Source organism: Lontra canadensis, unplaced genomic scaffold (assembly GCF_010015895.1).
Source record: "Lontra canadensis isolate GAN:19392208 unplaced genomic scaffold, GSC_riverotter_1.0 scaffold41, whole genome shotgun sequence".
Taxonomy (NCBI): Eukaryota; Metazoa; Chordata; class Mammalia; order Carnivora; family Mustelidae; genus Lontra; species Lontra canadensis.
The window spans coordinates 5,713,330-5,729,964 of NW_022631035.1; the positions used below are offsets into that span (position 1 = coordinate 5,713,330).

The following is a 16,635-nucleotide window of genomic DNA, read 5'->3' on the forward strand; positions in this document are numbered from 1 at the left end:
TTTAAGATTTTATTTATTTGACACAGAGAGAGAGATCACAAGTAGGCAGAGAGGCAGGCAGAGAGAGGGGGAAGCAGGCTCCCCGCTGAGCAGAGAGCCCGATGCGGGGCTCGATTGCAGGACTCTGAGACCATGACCTGAGCTGAAGGCAGAGGCTCAACCCACTGAGCTACCCAGGCGCCCGGACTGAAATATTTCTAACTTTTTTGGGGGGCACCCGGTGGCTCAGTGGTTTAGGCCTCTGCCATCGGCTTGGGTCATGGTCTCAGGGTCCTGGGCTTGAGCCCTATGTCAGGCTTTCTGCTCAGCAGGGAGCCTGCTTCCCCCAACCCCGCCTGCCTCTCTGCCTACTTGTGATCTCTGTCAAATAAATACAAATCTTTAAAAAAAAAAATTATGTAATCTCTACACCCAACATGGGGCTTGAACTCATAGCCTGAAATCAGGAGTCACATGTTCCACCAACTGAGCCTGCCAGGTGCCCCTGTATTTTTTTTTTTTTTAAGATTTTATTTATTTATTTGTCAGAGAGAGAGAGGGAGAGAGAGCGAGCACAGGCAGACAGAATGGCAGGCAGAGGCAGAGGGAGAAGCAGGCTCCCTGATGAGCAAGGAGGCCGACGTGGGACTCCATCCCAGGATGCTGGGATCATGACCTGAGCCGAAGGCAGCTGCTTAACCAACTGAGCCACCCAGGCATCCCGCCCCTGTATTTTTAACTTTTAGTTGAAATATGATATACATATAGAAAAGTTCACAGATCCTAAGTATCTAGTTCAGTGAATTCTCATAAACTGAACATACCCAGGTAGCCGGCATGCAGTCAAGAAATACAGCTTTACTGACACCCTCAGTGCCCCCATTGTGTCCCCCTCCATTGACTGGAATAGTTTTGTTGTTGTTGTTGTTGTTTTAAAGATTTTATTTATTTATTTGACAGACAGAGATCACAAGTAAGCAGGGGGGGGTTGCCAAAAAGCAGGCTCCCCGCTGAGCAGAGAGCACGATGCAGGACTTGATCCCAGGACCCTGAGACCATGACCTAAGCTGAAGGCAGAGGCTTAAAACCCACTGAGCCACCCCGGTGCCCCGATTTGACTGGAATGATTTTGAGTGTCCTGTATAAGCTTCACGAAGCATTCCTCATTTTTAGGTCTCTTCCTGATTTGGGCTCTGACATTATTTTCAGTCTTTTTGCAAGAAGGAAAAAAAAAAAGACACTGAAACTTGTCACTTCCTCCTTTCATAATCTCATCTTCTTGATCAACTTGCTTCCGTTAAACTAGAGGATTTTGTGTGGCTACAAGGTCCTAATGTGAGGGACTATGAAGGTTGGATTCGAACCTGCAGCTGTGGGGTAAAACCTAAAGATATTTCCTGAGATGTCCAAGACTGAATGAAAATTTGGTTGTTGGATGCCGTGCCAGCTCAGGGGGAATGAATGAGTGAGTGAGCATGCCTTCCATCACGGGGAGTGGAGATGGAACTTCCTCGTTCTCGGAACTCTGATGAGGCTTTTTACATTCCGCGTGAGGGACGTGGGTGCTCACGTCAGTCCACAGGAAACTGAACAGTCTGGGTCGGCGCAGACTCACCTGCACGTGGTCTCGGGCTTCTCGTCTCCTCCTCTGCTCCACTGGGACCTCACTTGGGTTAGTTTGTGTCTTTTGCTGCTTTAAGCGTTTAGACATTTGAATAGGGGCGCCGGGGTGGCTCAGTGGGTTAAAGCCTCTGCCTTCGGCTCAGGTCATGATCCCAGGGTCCTGGGATCGAGCCCCGCATCGGGCTCTCTGCTCCACGGGGAGCCTGCTTCCTCCTCTCTCTCTGCCTGCCTCTCTGCCTACTTGTGATCTCTGTCAAATAAATAAATAAAATCTTAAAAAAGAAAAAAAGACATTTGAATAAAATTGAATTTGTAAGTTTCTGTTAAGTCATCGGAGCTGCAGGGTTTGCATTGTGCGGATGGGTGAGTGGAGCCGCTGGAGGGGAAGGCCTGGTGCCTGGCTCCCGGGGCGGCCCAGGCTGGCAGGGACACTCTCTCCCGGGCTTTGCCTCCAGCAGAACCAGTCTTCTTAAGTTCTAGAGTAAAGAAGTTCAGAGGCATGCACAGCACATTTTGACTTCCTGGTAAAGTGATATTCTAGCTACTAGAATGTTTCAGAGAACCAACATTTTAATTATTCACGTACATTAAAAATAAACTAAGTGCATTAATTCCCGTATTTTCCTGTCTTCCTGGGGGGAAAAGCATACTGAACACCAGGCGATACTTTTGTTCTGCAGAAACCGTCGTTCTAAACCGGTGCCACATCTGCATGTTGCCCCATAAATTATCAAGGGGAGCATTTTTAGGGGGCTTGCTTCTGTCTCCGTAAAGGTGATAAGAATGCCCGGCTGTATGAACTAGCATGCAGTAATGCAGTTCTCCTTTTCTGCAGGGTTGTTGGCCCCAAATTAAAACTGGTCTTTTCTAGGTGGTTACCTTACTCTGTTTTGATGCCCAGATGGGCCTGAGTCACTGACTCGACTCTGTCTTCCAAGAAATCTGTAGCGTAACATACACAGCGCACCATTTCGGGACCTTTAAAGACTTTTTGAAAAACCCTTCGCAAGGCTACAGGTTCACTATTGTTATTATAGGATAATGCTTTAGACGGCAATTACTAGGCCCCATTTTTCTTTAAGCCCTTCTTTTTGGTAGAGAACAACATACTGTCCTTAAACAACTTTCAAAATCTCTCCTTTGCTCTCATGCTGTTGAGTTTCCAGTGACACCTGCACAGCCATGAGCTCCCTTCTGAGGTCACTGCCTCTCAGGTGATACACATATTGGTTATATCATTGCAGGAGTTAATAAAATATAATGATTTTTTTTTTTAAGGGAAAAACTCATGAAAAGTTTTCATCGCCGAGGCTGCTGGGTTTACCTGCAGCTGTGTTGTTTTTTTCTTTTCTCAGATCTCTCTATTCACATTTATTAGCTCTTGCGGGATTTGCCACTTTAGCCAGTGCAAACCATGTTCAACTTACGACCATCACAAGTCGAAAATGCTTGTAAGAGCGCCTGGGTGGCTCAGTCAGTTGAGTGTCCAACTCTTGGTCTCAGCTTGGGCTGTGATCTCGGAGTTGCGGGATCAGGCCCCACACTGGAGCGTGGAGTCTGCTTGGGATTCTCTGCCTCTCCTTCTGCTCCTCTCTCTCCCCCCACCCCCAAATAAGTAAATAAATAATCTTTTTTTTTTTAAGATCTTATTTATTTATTTGACAGACAGAGATCACAAGTAGGCAGAGAGGCAGGCAGAGAGAGAGGAGGAAGCAGGCTCCCCGCTGAGCAGAGAGCCCGATGTGGGGCTCGATCCCAGGACCCTGGGATCATGACCTGAGCCGAAGGTAGAGGCTTTAACCCACTGAGCCACCCAGGCACCCCTAACTTTGTCTACCTTAAATGGGATCAGAACACTTAGAGTAAAACCTCCATTTAGGTGGAATCATTTAACACAAAGTCAGTTTCATAAATGAAGCGTAGACTGTCTCGTGTAATGTACTGAGTGAGAAGCAGAGCGGCTGTGGGGCAGGATGGCAATCAGTGCATCGGCTCTGGACCCTTCCGTGGCTGCCTGGGAGCTTCAGCCACCCAGCATCATGAGCGAGCACAGGATGGTGTATTTTACTAGCTCGGGGAACTATCAAAATTCAAAACTGGAAGTACAGTATCCATTGAATGCCTATCACTTTTACTCCATCATAAAGTCAAGAAATCGTAAGTTGAACCATTGCAAGTGAGGGACTGTCTTACCTACACATCACGCATTCTGATGAAACAGTCCAAGTTCTGATATGGTAAAGAGTACGGCGTCATTTAGTTTCTTGAATAAATCATTTTGTAAAGAATTTTATCAGCTTTCTTGGCGCGCCTGGCTGGCTAAGTCAGAAGAACATGTGACTCTTTATCTTGCTGTCAAGAGTTCAAGCCCCATGTTGGGTGTAGAGATTACTAAAAAAATAAATAAATAAACAGACTTAAAAAGAACTTTACCATCTTTCTTATAGAACTTTGTTGCATAGTGTAGATTAACTGCCACTGTACTGGTCTCTCTCTACTTTCTTGTGTTTAGCACTTTTGAGTTGGGCTCATATTTCTATTTTCTCTCTTAAGCCACCAACTTTTTAAAATGCCTCTGCCTGGGCAGAGTCCTAGGGCACCTGGGTGGCTCAGTTGGTTGACTGTCCCAACTCTTGATTTCGGCTCAGGTCATGATCTCAGGGTCGTGAGATTGAGCCCCCACATTGGGCTCTGTGCTGGACGTGGAGCCTGCTTAAGATTCTCTATCTTCCTTTCTCCCTCTGCCCCTCCCCTCACCAGAAATAATAAATGCCTTCTGTCCTTTGCCTTTTGTTAGAAATCTAGAATTCAGAGGTGGCTTTTCTACTACACCTATTCTGTTCCTTGTACTACCCTGTGACGTCCTGGCCTGGCCCATCCGTGTAACGAGGAGCAGTCTGGGACTTCAAATCTGTGCGTGATGTGCTAAGACACAGCCTTGAGTAGTCATGTCGCATTTGTAGAGAGTGTTTCCAGTCTGGGAATGCAATGTTACAGTTTTATAGTCTCTGGATCTTCCCCCGTGAACTAGGCTAGTGGTTGTGCTTCCAGCATTCCCTAACTCAAGCCCATTGTGGCCCTGAGGGTAAGTGGAGTAGGACTTGGGGTGCTTTTTCGCTGGAATATGCTTTGTGTGTGAGGACACGTGGGTGGGTGGTGCCTGCTAGCAGCAGCTGGACACCTGTTTGGTGGCTGACCCGGGATTGGATCCCTGTGATCCTGAAGATGGCCCAGAGGAGCTCTAGAGAAGTCTTGAAGCTCTCCCTGCAGCTGCTGCTCCCTGCAGGCTTATTTAGTCCCTGGGGGGCCCCCTTCATTCTCCAGCACCAGCGCTTGCTGGTTTCCGGAGACTTCATTTCACCTGTCCTGCTCCCATCTGCTTTCCTACCCGAGGGGTTAGTGCTAGAGGTTCGGGGGTCAGACTCTCTTTTTCAGAGACCATTTCTTTTACTTTTAATTTGATTTTAACTGTAAGAGTCGATGTGCTGGTTGTTTGAAGTTGTGTGATGTCTTGGGTCATGTAACTGTTCACACTTCAGAGAACCAAACAAACCTGAATGGCAACATAGTTGTCTTAACGGCTGCCTTTTTTAAGAGTGTGAAAAGGAAATGATTTGATTTCCCCCCCTCCTTATTTCTTTTTAGGTTTTGAATGAAGAATGTGATCAGAACTGGTACAAGGCAGAACTCAATGGGAAAGATGGCTTCATCCCCAAGAATTATATAGAAATGAAACCACATCCGTAAGTTGGACACTACTGGTCTTCCAAGAGTCAGACCCATCTGCTTATTTCAAATAATGTTTTATTTTAATTTATAATGTTTTTAAAATTGAAGTCCTTGGGATGGTTGTCATACCTTTTACTCTGTCTTCCCAGAGAATTCACAAGGCATGTTGATTTTGCATGTTAATAGTACGATATAATAATAGTCCACGCCCAGCACAGAGCCCGCTGCGGGGCTCAGTCTCACGACCCTGCGATCATGACCTGAGCCAAAGAGTCAGACACTTAATTGACTGAGCCACACTGATGCCCCAGTGGTGCATGTTTTAGACTGATCTTTAATGAAGTAGTTGTTTCGTTTAAAACAATAGTTTCTATGCTAATACGTAATAAAGTACATGTCTTGGATTGATAATAGCTCTTGGTGATCTTCAAATAATAAAACTATAGAAATGCCTTTCCGTGATTCTTTTTCATAAAACCCCTGAGGCCAGATCTCTTTCATAATTCTCCATTTTTTGAGTCTTAGAAAGTGTACTTATCACATGGTTTTGTTGATATGTTTGATTGCCCTATAGCACTGTATCTTAATAATTTTTGTATCCCCAGAGCAGTGTTTGGCAATATAATAGGTTCTCAATAAATGCTTGTTATAATTACTGTTCTTGCTTACCACTTAGGGTTCCCACTTCAGAGAATTCAAAATAATCTCCTACCCCAGGCCGTTGAGAGCAGGGAACTTTTTTCTTCTTCCCTCGGAACATCCCCTCCCCCACTCAGTTTATATTGGTATGTGACGTGGTGGGGCTGTGGGAACCCTTGATGTAGTGGGGCCGTGAGAACCCTTACCGACCACCATTCTCTCACTTGCACCCTCCACCTCCTCCTCTGGCCCTGCTCCTCCTCCAGCGGCGGTCCCTTCCGTCCCTCGTATGTCAGGGAGCTGAGGCTCAGTGCCCAGACTAGAATGCCACTGGGACAAGGAGGAGCAGTAGTGTCTGTCTACTTAATTTAACACAAATGATAAGTAAGATCTTTGGATGACATGACCCACCTTGAGTGGCAGCCCATTTGTCCCTCTTCTTGTGTCGCTGCTCTAACGCGTGCCTGTCCTTTCTCTTCTCCGGAGCCTCCAGAACAGAGATCTTAACTGCATCTGCTCGTACACAGCTCAGTGTCACAGAGTTCAGAGGGGCCTCCGATCATCTAGTTCATTCCTCTTTATCTTAAAAATTAAGAAAGCTTCTGGTATTTTTATTTCAATGCCAGTAATCTATGAATTTGGTTCACTTTGTAAAAGACAGTGTAGAAAACCATAGAGCAATATAGGAGTTTCTCCCCACGTACCTCGCCCTTTTGGAGGTTACCACCATGGCAATTAAATGTAAGCCAATTGCTGTCTTTTTTTTTTTTTTTTTAAGTAGGCATAAAAAAATCTTCAAAGGTGTATGTGGCAGGGATTCCTGGCCCCCTGTCCGTGGATTAATAATGCCCTTTGTTTGAAGTCCCTGTAACACTAGATTAGGGGGTTATTTTTTGTAAGATTTTATTTATTTATTTGAGAGAGAGCAAGAGGGGAGAGGTCAGAGGGAGAAGCAGACTCCCTGCTGAACAGGGGACCCACCCCACCCCCACCCTGATGCAGGACTGGATCCTGGGACCGAGGATCATGACCTGAGCCAAAGGCTGATGCTTAACCAACTGAGCCACCCACACGCCCAGATTAGGGGCTTACACACATCATGCCCGGGTTACTAAAATGTAGGCACACGTGGTAGTAACCAAGAAACTCCAAAAGATGAACACAAGACACTGTAGATGTCCTGGGAAGTGGACTAAGCACAGCTTTGCACTCTTGTAGCCACGTAGTGTCTGTGTGCACTGTGGGGACTGTGTGGGCTTTTCACGGACAGCATCACGGAGTGCGCTCCCCAGGGAGAGGCAGTTGGTAGCGGTTCCTGGGAGTGGGAGCGGCTCTGGATCATACAGTGGCTCCTCCCTCTGTCCGAATACACCAGATATGCTGTATACATCTGTTCCTTCAGTCGGTCCTCAAAATAGATGGAGCGGTGGCTAAACTGTATGTAAAGGACAAGATGATAAATATTTTAGACTTTGAGGACCATATACACTCTCTGTCATTTCACGTATTCTTGAATTTTTAAAAATAACCCTTTAAGGGTGGCTCAGTGGGTTAAGCAGCTGCCTTCGGTTTAGGTCATGATCCTGGAGCCCTGCCCAAGCCCCACATCGGGCTCCCTGCTCCACAGGGAATCTGCTTCTCTCTCTCTCCCTCTCTTCTTCTCTCTCACTCGCTCACTCTCTTAAATAAATAATCTACCTACCGTAAAAAAAAAAAATTAATTAACCCTTTGAAATTTTGTAAAAGTGGGGCACCGGGGTGGCTCAGTGGGTTAAACCTCTGCCTTCAGCTCAGGTCATGATCCTGGGGTCCTGGGATCGAGCCCCACATCGGGCTCCCTGCTCAGGAGAGAGTCCGCTTTTCCCTCTGACCCTCTCCCCTCTGATGTTCTCTCTCTCTCTCTCTCAAATAAAATCTTCTAAGAAAAATTTTGTAAAAGTCTTAGATTGTGGGCCATACAGAAACTGGACATATTTGGGCCGAGGGTTCATAGTGTTGCTGGCTTCTACACTCGATCCAGTAATCATGGAAATCAACCTCAGTTCCTTTTCATTTTCGTATTTCCAGGCTGAAAGGGAATTCAGCAAAATATCATACTCTGTAATGTTTATATTAAATAAAATGCCTATGGCTCTGTGTCCTTGTTTTCCTTCGGATTGTTTGAAATGACATAGGCCATTTGAATCCGACTGTTGAGAAAACACAGGAAAGGCCTCCTTCCTGGGAAAGCACAGGTTACTGTCCCAGTTGCCTGATTGCTGGGTTAGCCCTCGAGGAAGACTCTTGCCCTGCCTCACCCTCTGTAAAGGTCCTCTCTAAAGAACTCTGGAAGAAGAGTTGATGGGAAAGCCTCCAGGGGAGCTTCCGTGCTGGTGTTTTTTGCAGAGTCTAGCTGAAGGGCAGGGAGTGCCCCCCCACCCCAGGCAACGCTCTGAAACAGGAAACCGTATTGCTGAAGGGACCGTGGCCATGGGCCTGTGGAGTGGTTGGCCTTGGGGCACACATTGTGTTCTGGGACTGCTCTGTGACTAGACTTCCAGAAGTACAGGGTCCATGTCCCTCCCGTAGCAGCAGGAGAGCACTGAGCACCAAGCCCCTCTTTCCTCTCTCCTTCTTCTCCCCCCCCTCCCCCCACCTTCAGTTTTTGCTAGGAAGAGGGAAGTCTCCAGTGAAGTAGGACCTAATATAGCTTTCGAGGTAACAAGTTAAACGCAGATGAGGAAGCGGTTACCGGCTGGTGTTGGAACACACTGTCGTGCGCATTGGGGGTGGGTCCAGATCTGAGCTTCTCACAGTGGGTGCATATGGATGGAAGCCTGTGGAATGTCGTGAAGAATTAAATTGGAAAATGAGCCACCTCCTCCGGTTAGCTTTCTCCTTTGCTATTTGTGTTGTAGTACAAACCCATCTTTTAAAGATTTTTAAAATTTTGACCATAGCCACGTAGTTAACACTCATCACTGTTGAAATGTCTAAACGGAGAGGGACCGCTCTTCTTCATGCAGTGCGGATACCCTTTATGTTATGGGACGTCCTCAAGAGAAAGAGGGACAGAGTTTAGTAAAAAATGGAGACAGATACAAAAGAAGGCTTTAATAAAATGGTCTACAGCTGATTTTCTATTTTTCAGTCTGGGGGCTTGTCATGGAAAGTTCCAGTTGAGAGTTTCTATTTCACTGAAGTTTATCTTTTTTCACTGAGAATAAAACCGACTTCATCTTCAGCTGGGGGCTGGAAAGCCCTGCAGCCATGTCCGCATACGCATCAGACGCCGGGGCCAAGGTCCGCGCAGAGCTGCCGGCACTTGCTGCCTCTGGAGAGCTGTGGGGGAAGTCTTTTTTCACTTCAGGAACATCTAGGCAGTTTTTAAAATTCATATTCATTATTTTAAAACAGGGGGAAAGAAAGGAAAATACCTGCTTGGTGGGCAGATCTTGGGGGCTTGGGAGGAAGAGAGAAGAGAATGGCTGCTGAGTGACTTTACCCCCTCCCCAGGCCATGCTTATTGCCCGCGGGCACATCACAAACTTGAAGGCTCTAGAGATTACTATAGAAAATCTCTCAGTGGTCTTAGTATCGCCAGCCGGCCTTTCCTAGTTGGAGATGATTCTGTTGTATCAATGTGTAATTTCTCTTGTGTGGCCTGACTTCCAGGCACTGGGGGGCTTGTCTTTGGGTTATTTCTAGAAGCTAGATCCTAGCAGCTCCTCAGCAGCCTGGTGGCATTGTAATACTCAAAGTGAGAAAGACACAAGAAGGTCGATTTAAGAACATTTACAGATTAATCCAATTAATGGCAGCTTCTGGTCAGACCTAACTAGCAGCTCACCTCTTTCTGTTTGAGGTTTTTGTGTTTTTTTTTTTTTTTAAGATTTATTGATTGAGGGGCGCCTGGGTAGCTCAGTCGGTAAGCATCTGCCTTTGGCTAAGGTCATGATCCCAGGGTCTTGGGATCGAGGCCCGCATTGGGCTCCCTGCTCAGTGGAGAGCCTGCTTCTCCTTTTCCCCTCCCTCCGCTTGTGTTCCCTCTCTCTGTGTCGAATAAATAAATAAAATCTTTAAAAAGATTTATTGGTTGATTCAGAAAGAGAATGTGCAGGGGTCAGGGAGCAGACTCCCTGCTGAGCACAGAGCCAGATGCACGGCCTTGGGGCTCAATCTCATGAGCTCATGATCACGACCTGAGCCAAAACCAAGAGTCGGACACTTAACTGACTGAGCCACCCAGGCGCCCCAGATAGGTCTTTATTAGCTATAAGTAATATCACTGCTTTTTAAAATAACAGCGCTTAGAGACAGATTTGAAGAGAGAACAGTTTTTGCAGTTCCCCCATCCTAATTAGTAATGGTTTTCATGTGAAATAGCGGCTGTGACTTTAAGCTTTTCTCACCCTTCCTGCTCCTCCCCCCCACCTCCTCCCCTTCTTCCTCCATGGGCCAGTTGCCCCATAGTTTTGCATGAATTCACCCACTTTTTCCTGTGGCCAAGGTGAATTCGCACTGGGAGCAGAAGAACCCATAACCTGTTTCAGTGAAAAAACCGAGTCTTGCAACGAGCTGCCTCTGTGTAGGATACGCTGTGACGTTGCTGCTGGTGCCCGGAAGCTCCCAGCAGTGATGGCAGAGAGAGGTCTCGAGAGGGATGTCACAAAATCTGCCTTTGTGACAGCAGATGCTTCTCTCTCAAGGCCTGAACCTCTTCACCTTGGGCTGTTACGAGAAGTAGCCCCGTCTCCAGTTTCGGGGCCTTCCAGTTTCCTGCCTCTGTTTACTTTAATCCCACTGTAGCAAAGCTTCGACCTTGTCAAAAGGCTGCGAGAAGAGGCCTGTCTCTTACACGGTTCTTCCAGTGCTTCATACTGATAGACCTGGGCTTTCCCCGGTGCCCTGAGTCAGTAGGGAGCCTGGTGGGCTCGGGCCCAGAAGGCCCAGCTTTAAATGTCTTCCTCTTTAAGAAGAGTGGCCCACAGTCATGCCTCATGAGTCACTTTCTGGAGAATAGGGTAGGGTAAAGGCGTTTGAAGGGAGATGGTCCGTGTCTCGAGAGAGAAGCCGACTGAGTGGTTTGTGGGACATGTTGACACTGGAGGGTGAAAAAGGAGGCCCCTTCCTTTGGCAAGAAGTGTTCTGTTACTCACATTTTGGAGGCTGGATATCCCGTCTCTTTGTGGGGAAGCAGATGTTGACTGGCTTGTCTTCCTTCCTTAGGTGGTTTTTTGGCAAAATCCCCAGAGCCAAGGCAGAAGAAATGCTTAGCAAACAGCGGCATGACGGGGCCTTTCTCATCCGAGAGAGTGAGAGTGCCCCCGGGGACTTCTCCCTCTCTGTCAAGTAAGTACTTCCCGCTCTGGTCCCCGGAGGCCTCTCCCTGCTGATCGGAATTGTGTCTGGCTACACACACCGAAGGTTGCCAACCGATAGTGGTTTAGCCTAATAGTGGTTTACCAAAGCAGAATATTTTACATTAAAATAGTAATTTCTGAAAAAAAAGTGCATTGTAAAATAGTAATTTCTGGCTCCTCTTAAACATTAGTTCTTCCAATACGGAGCGTCGGTTCCTGTGTGGAAACAGTCTTCAGTTGGTCGCATTTTCCCTGTTCCCCCACCCCTCCACTGTTCCCTCTGCTTGCACATGCCTCTTTCCTCGATTGGCCTCTAGGGGATCCCCGCCGCCCATTCTGTCGGTATGACTGGTCACCCTTTTAGCTGGTTTTGGGGACCTTTACCAGATGTCTAGCTTAAATCCTCCACCACCGTCCTGGGCCTCTCAATTTAACTTTAAAAGGTTACCACAAGGGTGGGGGAGTGTTTTGCTTTCCCCAGTGGTAAAATGTGCAGAGGAGCTGGTAAGCAGGGAATGAGGAAGGCAGGGAGTTTACCACCCCAGGAATTGTGGAGAACCTAAATTGGAATTTTGAGGATTTCAAGCACATCACTTCTCATCTGCGAAATAAGGATTTTTAATCAAATTGTCATTTCCATATGTGTTTTGACTCTGCCCTTTCTAGTTAATATATTACCACAGGAACCCCAGATCACTGGGTATTATATGTAAGTGATGAATCACTAAATTCTACTCCTGAAACTAATATTCTACTATATATTAATGGACTAGAATTTAAAAACTTGAAGGCGGGGGAGGGGAGACTCAGATCACTGTTATAGATCACATTGATTATTTTTACATGAAGACCATAAAATAGTTTATTTGCCATTTGCAAACAATGTAAAGATTTTTCCGTTTTCAAAATTAATCTTGTTTCTTCTTAGGACCAGTATAGGTTTTTTGAAATGTAGATTTAAACTTAATTTGTATATTCTTTTTCTCAGTGAAAGTATGGGAGGTGGTTTTAGGCCATATGCACACCACCACACAGAAGTTAGTTTTTAGTCCCAGCATGAAAATATTAAACCGGATCTGTCCTCTGTTTTCCTTACATTTCACACTGACCCGAGTCGAAAACAGTCCAGAACGAGGAGTGCAAGCAGTTACTCGCAAGTGAATTGACTGATGGCCCCACCGGGGTAGCGGGCAGAGTGCAGGGGAGGCCTTGATTACACCAGTCGCTGCGCGTGCTCATGTGGTAGCTGCTGGCGAGCTCCCAGACCATTATTCCATTTTATCAAATAAAAACTTAAAATCCATGCGTTTATTGTTTTAGAAATAAAATTTGAAACAGATATCATTACCACCTTTAACAACACAAAGACTTTCTCAAAGGAGTTTCCAGAATCCAGTCTCTAAAAGGTTTCTCTAGTCTCAGGGTGGGAGTCAGTGATGAAAAACACCATGGCAGGTAACAGGTCATTGTCTGGGACCCTGTGCACCTTGTGGAAACCGTCTGCATGGCTGCCGTGGGAGTGGGCTTTTGTGGGGCCAGAAGCGGGGCGTGGATGTGTCTGCCTTCCTCACCGCAGGCTTGGATTCGAGTGAAAAAAGCAGCTCTGGTTCTAACACTTGGGATCTCCTACTTGAAGCCCAGTGCTGCCACCTACTGGGTGGTTTTTAAGAAGTTTTTCATTTCTTTCCCCACTGACGACTGAAGGAGAGGAGACCGCGTGTCCTTCATTTACATGTCTTCGTAGAGCGCTGTTGGAGGCCTGGGTACTGGCGTCCGTGCCAAGGACCCAGCAGCAAGCAGGACAGGCAGAGCCTCGCCTGGCTTGTCGGGGGTGATCCGCTCCTAGTTGCAATCCCACTTCTGCAGGCCGGTGTGAGGAAAGGCGTGTTATCCGGTGATCGAGAAACCTCGGGACACCGGGTGCCTCAGCCTCTTGTATTTATTGGCCCACGACGTTCCATTCTGAGACCTTTCGCCCATGAGTAGAACTAAAATCCCTAAACGGAAAACATGATCTGTACTCCAGTTGCAGGAGAGCTGTTGAAAGTGTGTCCAGTCCCTCCTAGCTCTCCCTCCTATCCCACCTCTTGTAGATTTTAAATATCACCTAAGGTTTTAATGGGTGTTTGTTGGGTTTGTTTTTTGCTTGAAAAGTTAATGAAGTCACACTCTTCCTTGAATAAGACTCTGTTTGGCTTGGTACAGTGCAGGGCACGTGGAGACATGGCATAGGTTAGGACATTCTTTATTTTACAGACATCTTCAGAATTGACCTGATGGACAGGGTTTCCCTCTCTGGCAAGGAGTCTCACTATTGTCACTGGTAATCATCAGTCCCCCAGAGGGCTCTCGGGGGCACTCAGCGTCCTAACTGCAGCCAGGGAGCTGTGTTGTGCTACAGTCCAGGGCCCCTTGGGCCGTGAGAAGTGTTGCTGGAATCCGAGTTCTCACAAGACGCCTCCTTGATCTGATGGGCGCGCGGCCCCCTGGTAGCCGGGACTGAGCCCTCTGACCTGCCCTCGTGTGTGTTCTCTGCCCTCCCCAGGTTTGGAAATGATGTGCAGCACTTCAAGGTGCTCCGAGATGGAGCGGGAAAGTATTTCCTCTGGGTGGTGAAATTCAATTCTCTGAACGAGCTGGTAGATTATCACAGATCGACATCCGTCTCCAGGAACCAGCAGATATTCCTCCGGGACATAGAACAGGTGCCACAGGTGAGCCTCCTCGAGAGATCGGGATCATCTCCGGCAATTAAGAGTAGCTCCTCGGGCAGGCAGGCGCCTTCTCAAAGGAGTCCTGGGGCTTCTGTGCTCACTATTCAAAGTATTGCCTGTAGTTTGTGTTACTGATGTGTAGTTCGAAACAAAATGGTTTTGCCTTTCCCAGAGGCTGCTCTTCCGAGGCGGTGCGTTGCCAGGTACCACCTATGTCTCTGTGGGAAAACGGTCTTTAATGCCCTCCGCTGTCGTATCCCCGGAAGCAAGGGCGGAGGCAAGCCTCGATTGTGAGGTTCCCGTCTTCCTGTGCCTGCAGCCCCAGCGCTGTGTTAGGGGGAGCCCCGCCTGAGTAGAGTCAAGCTCTTGACCTTTCGACTCCATAAAACCTTAAGGACTTCATAAGCAATAAACCGATGGGAACTGAAGCCTTTTCCAAGCCTGGGGTTGTAAACCAGAGCCTGACTGCTGTTTCCCAAGTTCCTCCCTGACGGACGGCGCTCGCTTCCACGCCGTGGCGGGACGAGCCCTAGCACGTTCTGGCCTGTCGGGAGCCGTGGTGAACCTAGCCTGCTCCCACGTAGGGTAGACCGAGAACCTGGAAGGATACACAGAGCGGGTGGGGGGTGTCGGAGATGGGAGGTTGTCGCGGGAAACATGGAGGAGTCCTCGGCACACGGAGGTCGCGCTCTCGTGACCAGTCCCCCCCAAGCAGGGGGCTGGCTGTGAGCAGAGACCGAGCAGGTGTTCTCTCCCCGCCCCTCTTCTGCAGCAACCAACGTACGTCCAGGCCCTCTTTGACTTTGATCCCCAGGAGGATGGAGAGCTGGGATTCCGTCGGGGAGACTTTATCCACGTCATGGATAACTCAGACCCCAACTGGTGGAAGGGGGCCTGCCACGGGCAGACCGGCATGTTCCCCCGCAATTACGTCACCCCTGTGAACCGGAACGTCTAAGAATCAAGAAGAGATTATTTAAAGAAAGTGAAAAATTTAAAACACAAAATAATGAAACCCACGAGCTGCCTTAACAGCAGCCTGTGAGGGAGCTCAGAACACCTGTCCGGGTCACCTGGTGACCTCCTCACTTTGGTTGGAACTTTGGGAGGGGTGGGAGGGGGCGTTGGATATAAAAATGCCAAAACTTACCTATAAATTAAGAAAAGAGTTTTTATTACAAATTTTCACCGCTGCTCCTGTTTCTCCTTTGTCCTCTTTTTCATCCTTTTCTTCTTCTGTCCATCAGTGCATGACGTCTGATGCCACATATAGTCCTAGCTGATGCCAATAATAAAAGAAAAGAAACCAAGCAGGCTGGTATTTTCTCTATGCAAAATGTCTGTTGTAGTCGAGTTACTGAAGGAAGGACAGCCGTGGCTGGGTTCCTCGTGCGCACACAGGAGAGGGCGGGCGGCGCTTGCTGGGCGGTTTCTGCCAGACGGGGAGGGAGGGCAGCCCCCGGCCGCCAGGTTCTTGCGACAAAGTTGGAAATGGAGCAGGGGCAAAAGGAAGGACTGTTAACCCCTCATGGCTTCCTGAACAAAGTCAAACTAAAAACCTTTGTCTCTTTTCTACATTGTTTCCCTTCCACGTGGCATTACTGAGCATGTTGGTTTTTTCCTAGTGCCTTTTTCCTTATTTCAAGAGTTGCTTATGAGTGGTGTTTTTTTATTTGTTTTAAAATAAGTTAAAGACAGTCTGGAGCTTTTTCAGCCCATTTGTCTCCTCCTCTGTGTAAATAGTCCTCCCCCGGGGGAGGGGAGAGCAGGTGGAGGAGACAAGTGCGGGCAGGGGGTGCGGGCGGTCTGCCTCTTAGCCATGAGTCTTTAAGGTTCAGCTTTAATGTTTGTCAGCCCTCTGGCGTCCGCAGTGGCTGTCCCAGGGGTGCGGAGCCGGCCGCTGCTGGGGAAGGAGGAGATGGTCCAGCTCTGTCCAGCTCTTCCCACCTCGGACTGGATCTGGCTGCAGGGGGCTATGAGAGCCCTTGACCTTGCGAACCCGGCTGGTGCCTGCCCCTCCTCCGCTCCAGCGCCCCACAGAGAAAACACCCTGGAGCCAGCAAGTTTCAAACACAGGAAAGCCTAAGGGACTTCAGCTGTTGCTCTGTGACCGGATCGGGTTATATACTGTGTTCCCACACTGGGGTGGAGCCTGGGAGCTTGCATTTTTCTTGCTCTGAAAATCCGAGGTATCCGTTCATGGCTTTCATCTTCTGTGTCCCCTGCCTGGCCTGCCCGGTGAGCACGAGGGCAGCGTGCGGACAGCAGCCGGGTTTTCGAGGCTCCGTCCGCAGTGGGCTGTGTCTGTAGCTGCTGCCCCTTCTCCCCCAAGGAAGTGTCTCGTGAAGCAGGGACGGTTGGGGAAGGACGAGTGGGAAATGTAGGAAGGCCAAGGCCATCGCAGAGCTCCCTCTTCCGCCTTGTCAGCTGCTTGTCCCTCGTAGTGATGTGCCTGTGAACTTTCTCCTCCCGATCCCCTGCCGGCAACAAAAACGGGGCTCCCCGGGAGCTGGTGACGGCCTTTGGGTTCTGAAGTGGTCGATTGGAGTCTCCCCTGGACTCTGCTTATGGAGCCGGACTCAGCCCAGAGTGCTCAGGCCCCGGAGGCA

General features: G+C 48.3%; 1 protein-coding gene across 1 annotated transcript in view; it reads left to right on the forward strand.

Annotated features, from left to right (window-relative positions):
* Positions 1-15,336, forward strand: part of GRB2 (growth factor receptor bound protein 2) — a 70,759-nt gene extending 55,423 nt beyond the window's left edge. Inside the window, exons 3-6 of the mRNA XM_032870631.1 lie at positions 5,248-5,345; positions 11,179-11,301; positions 13,858-14,026; positions 14,799-15,336. Coding sequence (XP_032726522.1) covers positions 5,248-5,345; positions 11,179-11,301; positions 13,858-14,026; positions 14,799-14,984 — 576 coding nt within the window. The 3' untranslated portion in view covers positions 14,985-15,336. The remainder of the gene's footprint in view (positions 1-5,247; positions 5,346-11,178; positions 11,302-13,857; positions 14,027-14,798) is intronic.
* The last annotated feature ends 1,299 nt before the right edge of the window (positions 15,337-16,635 follow it).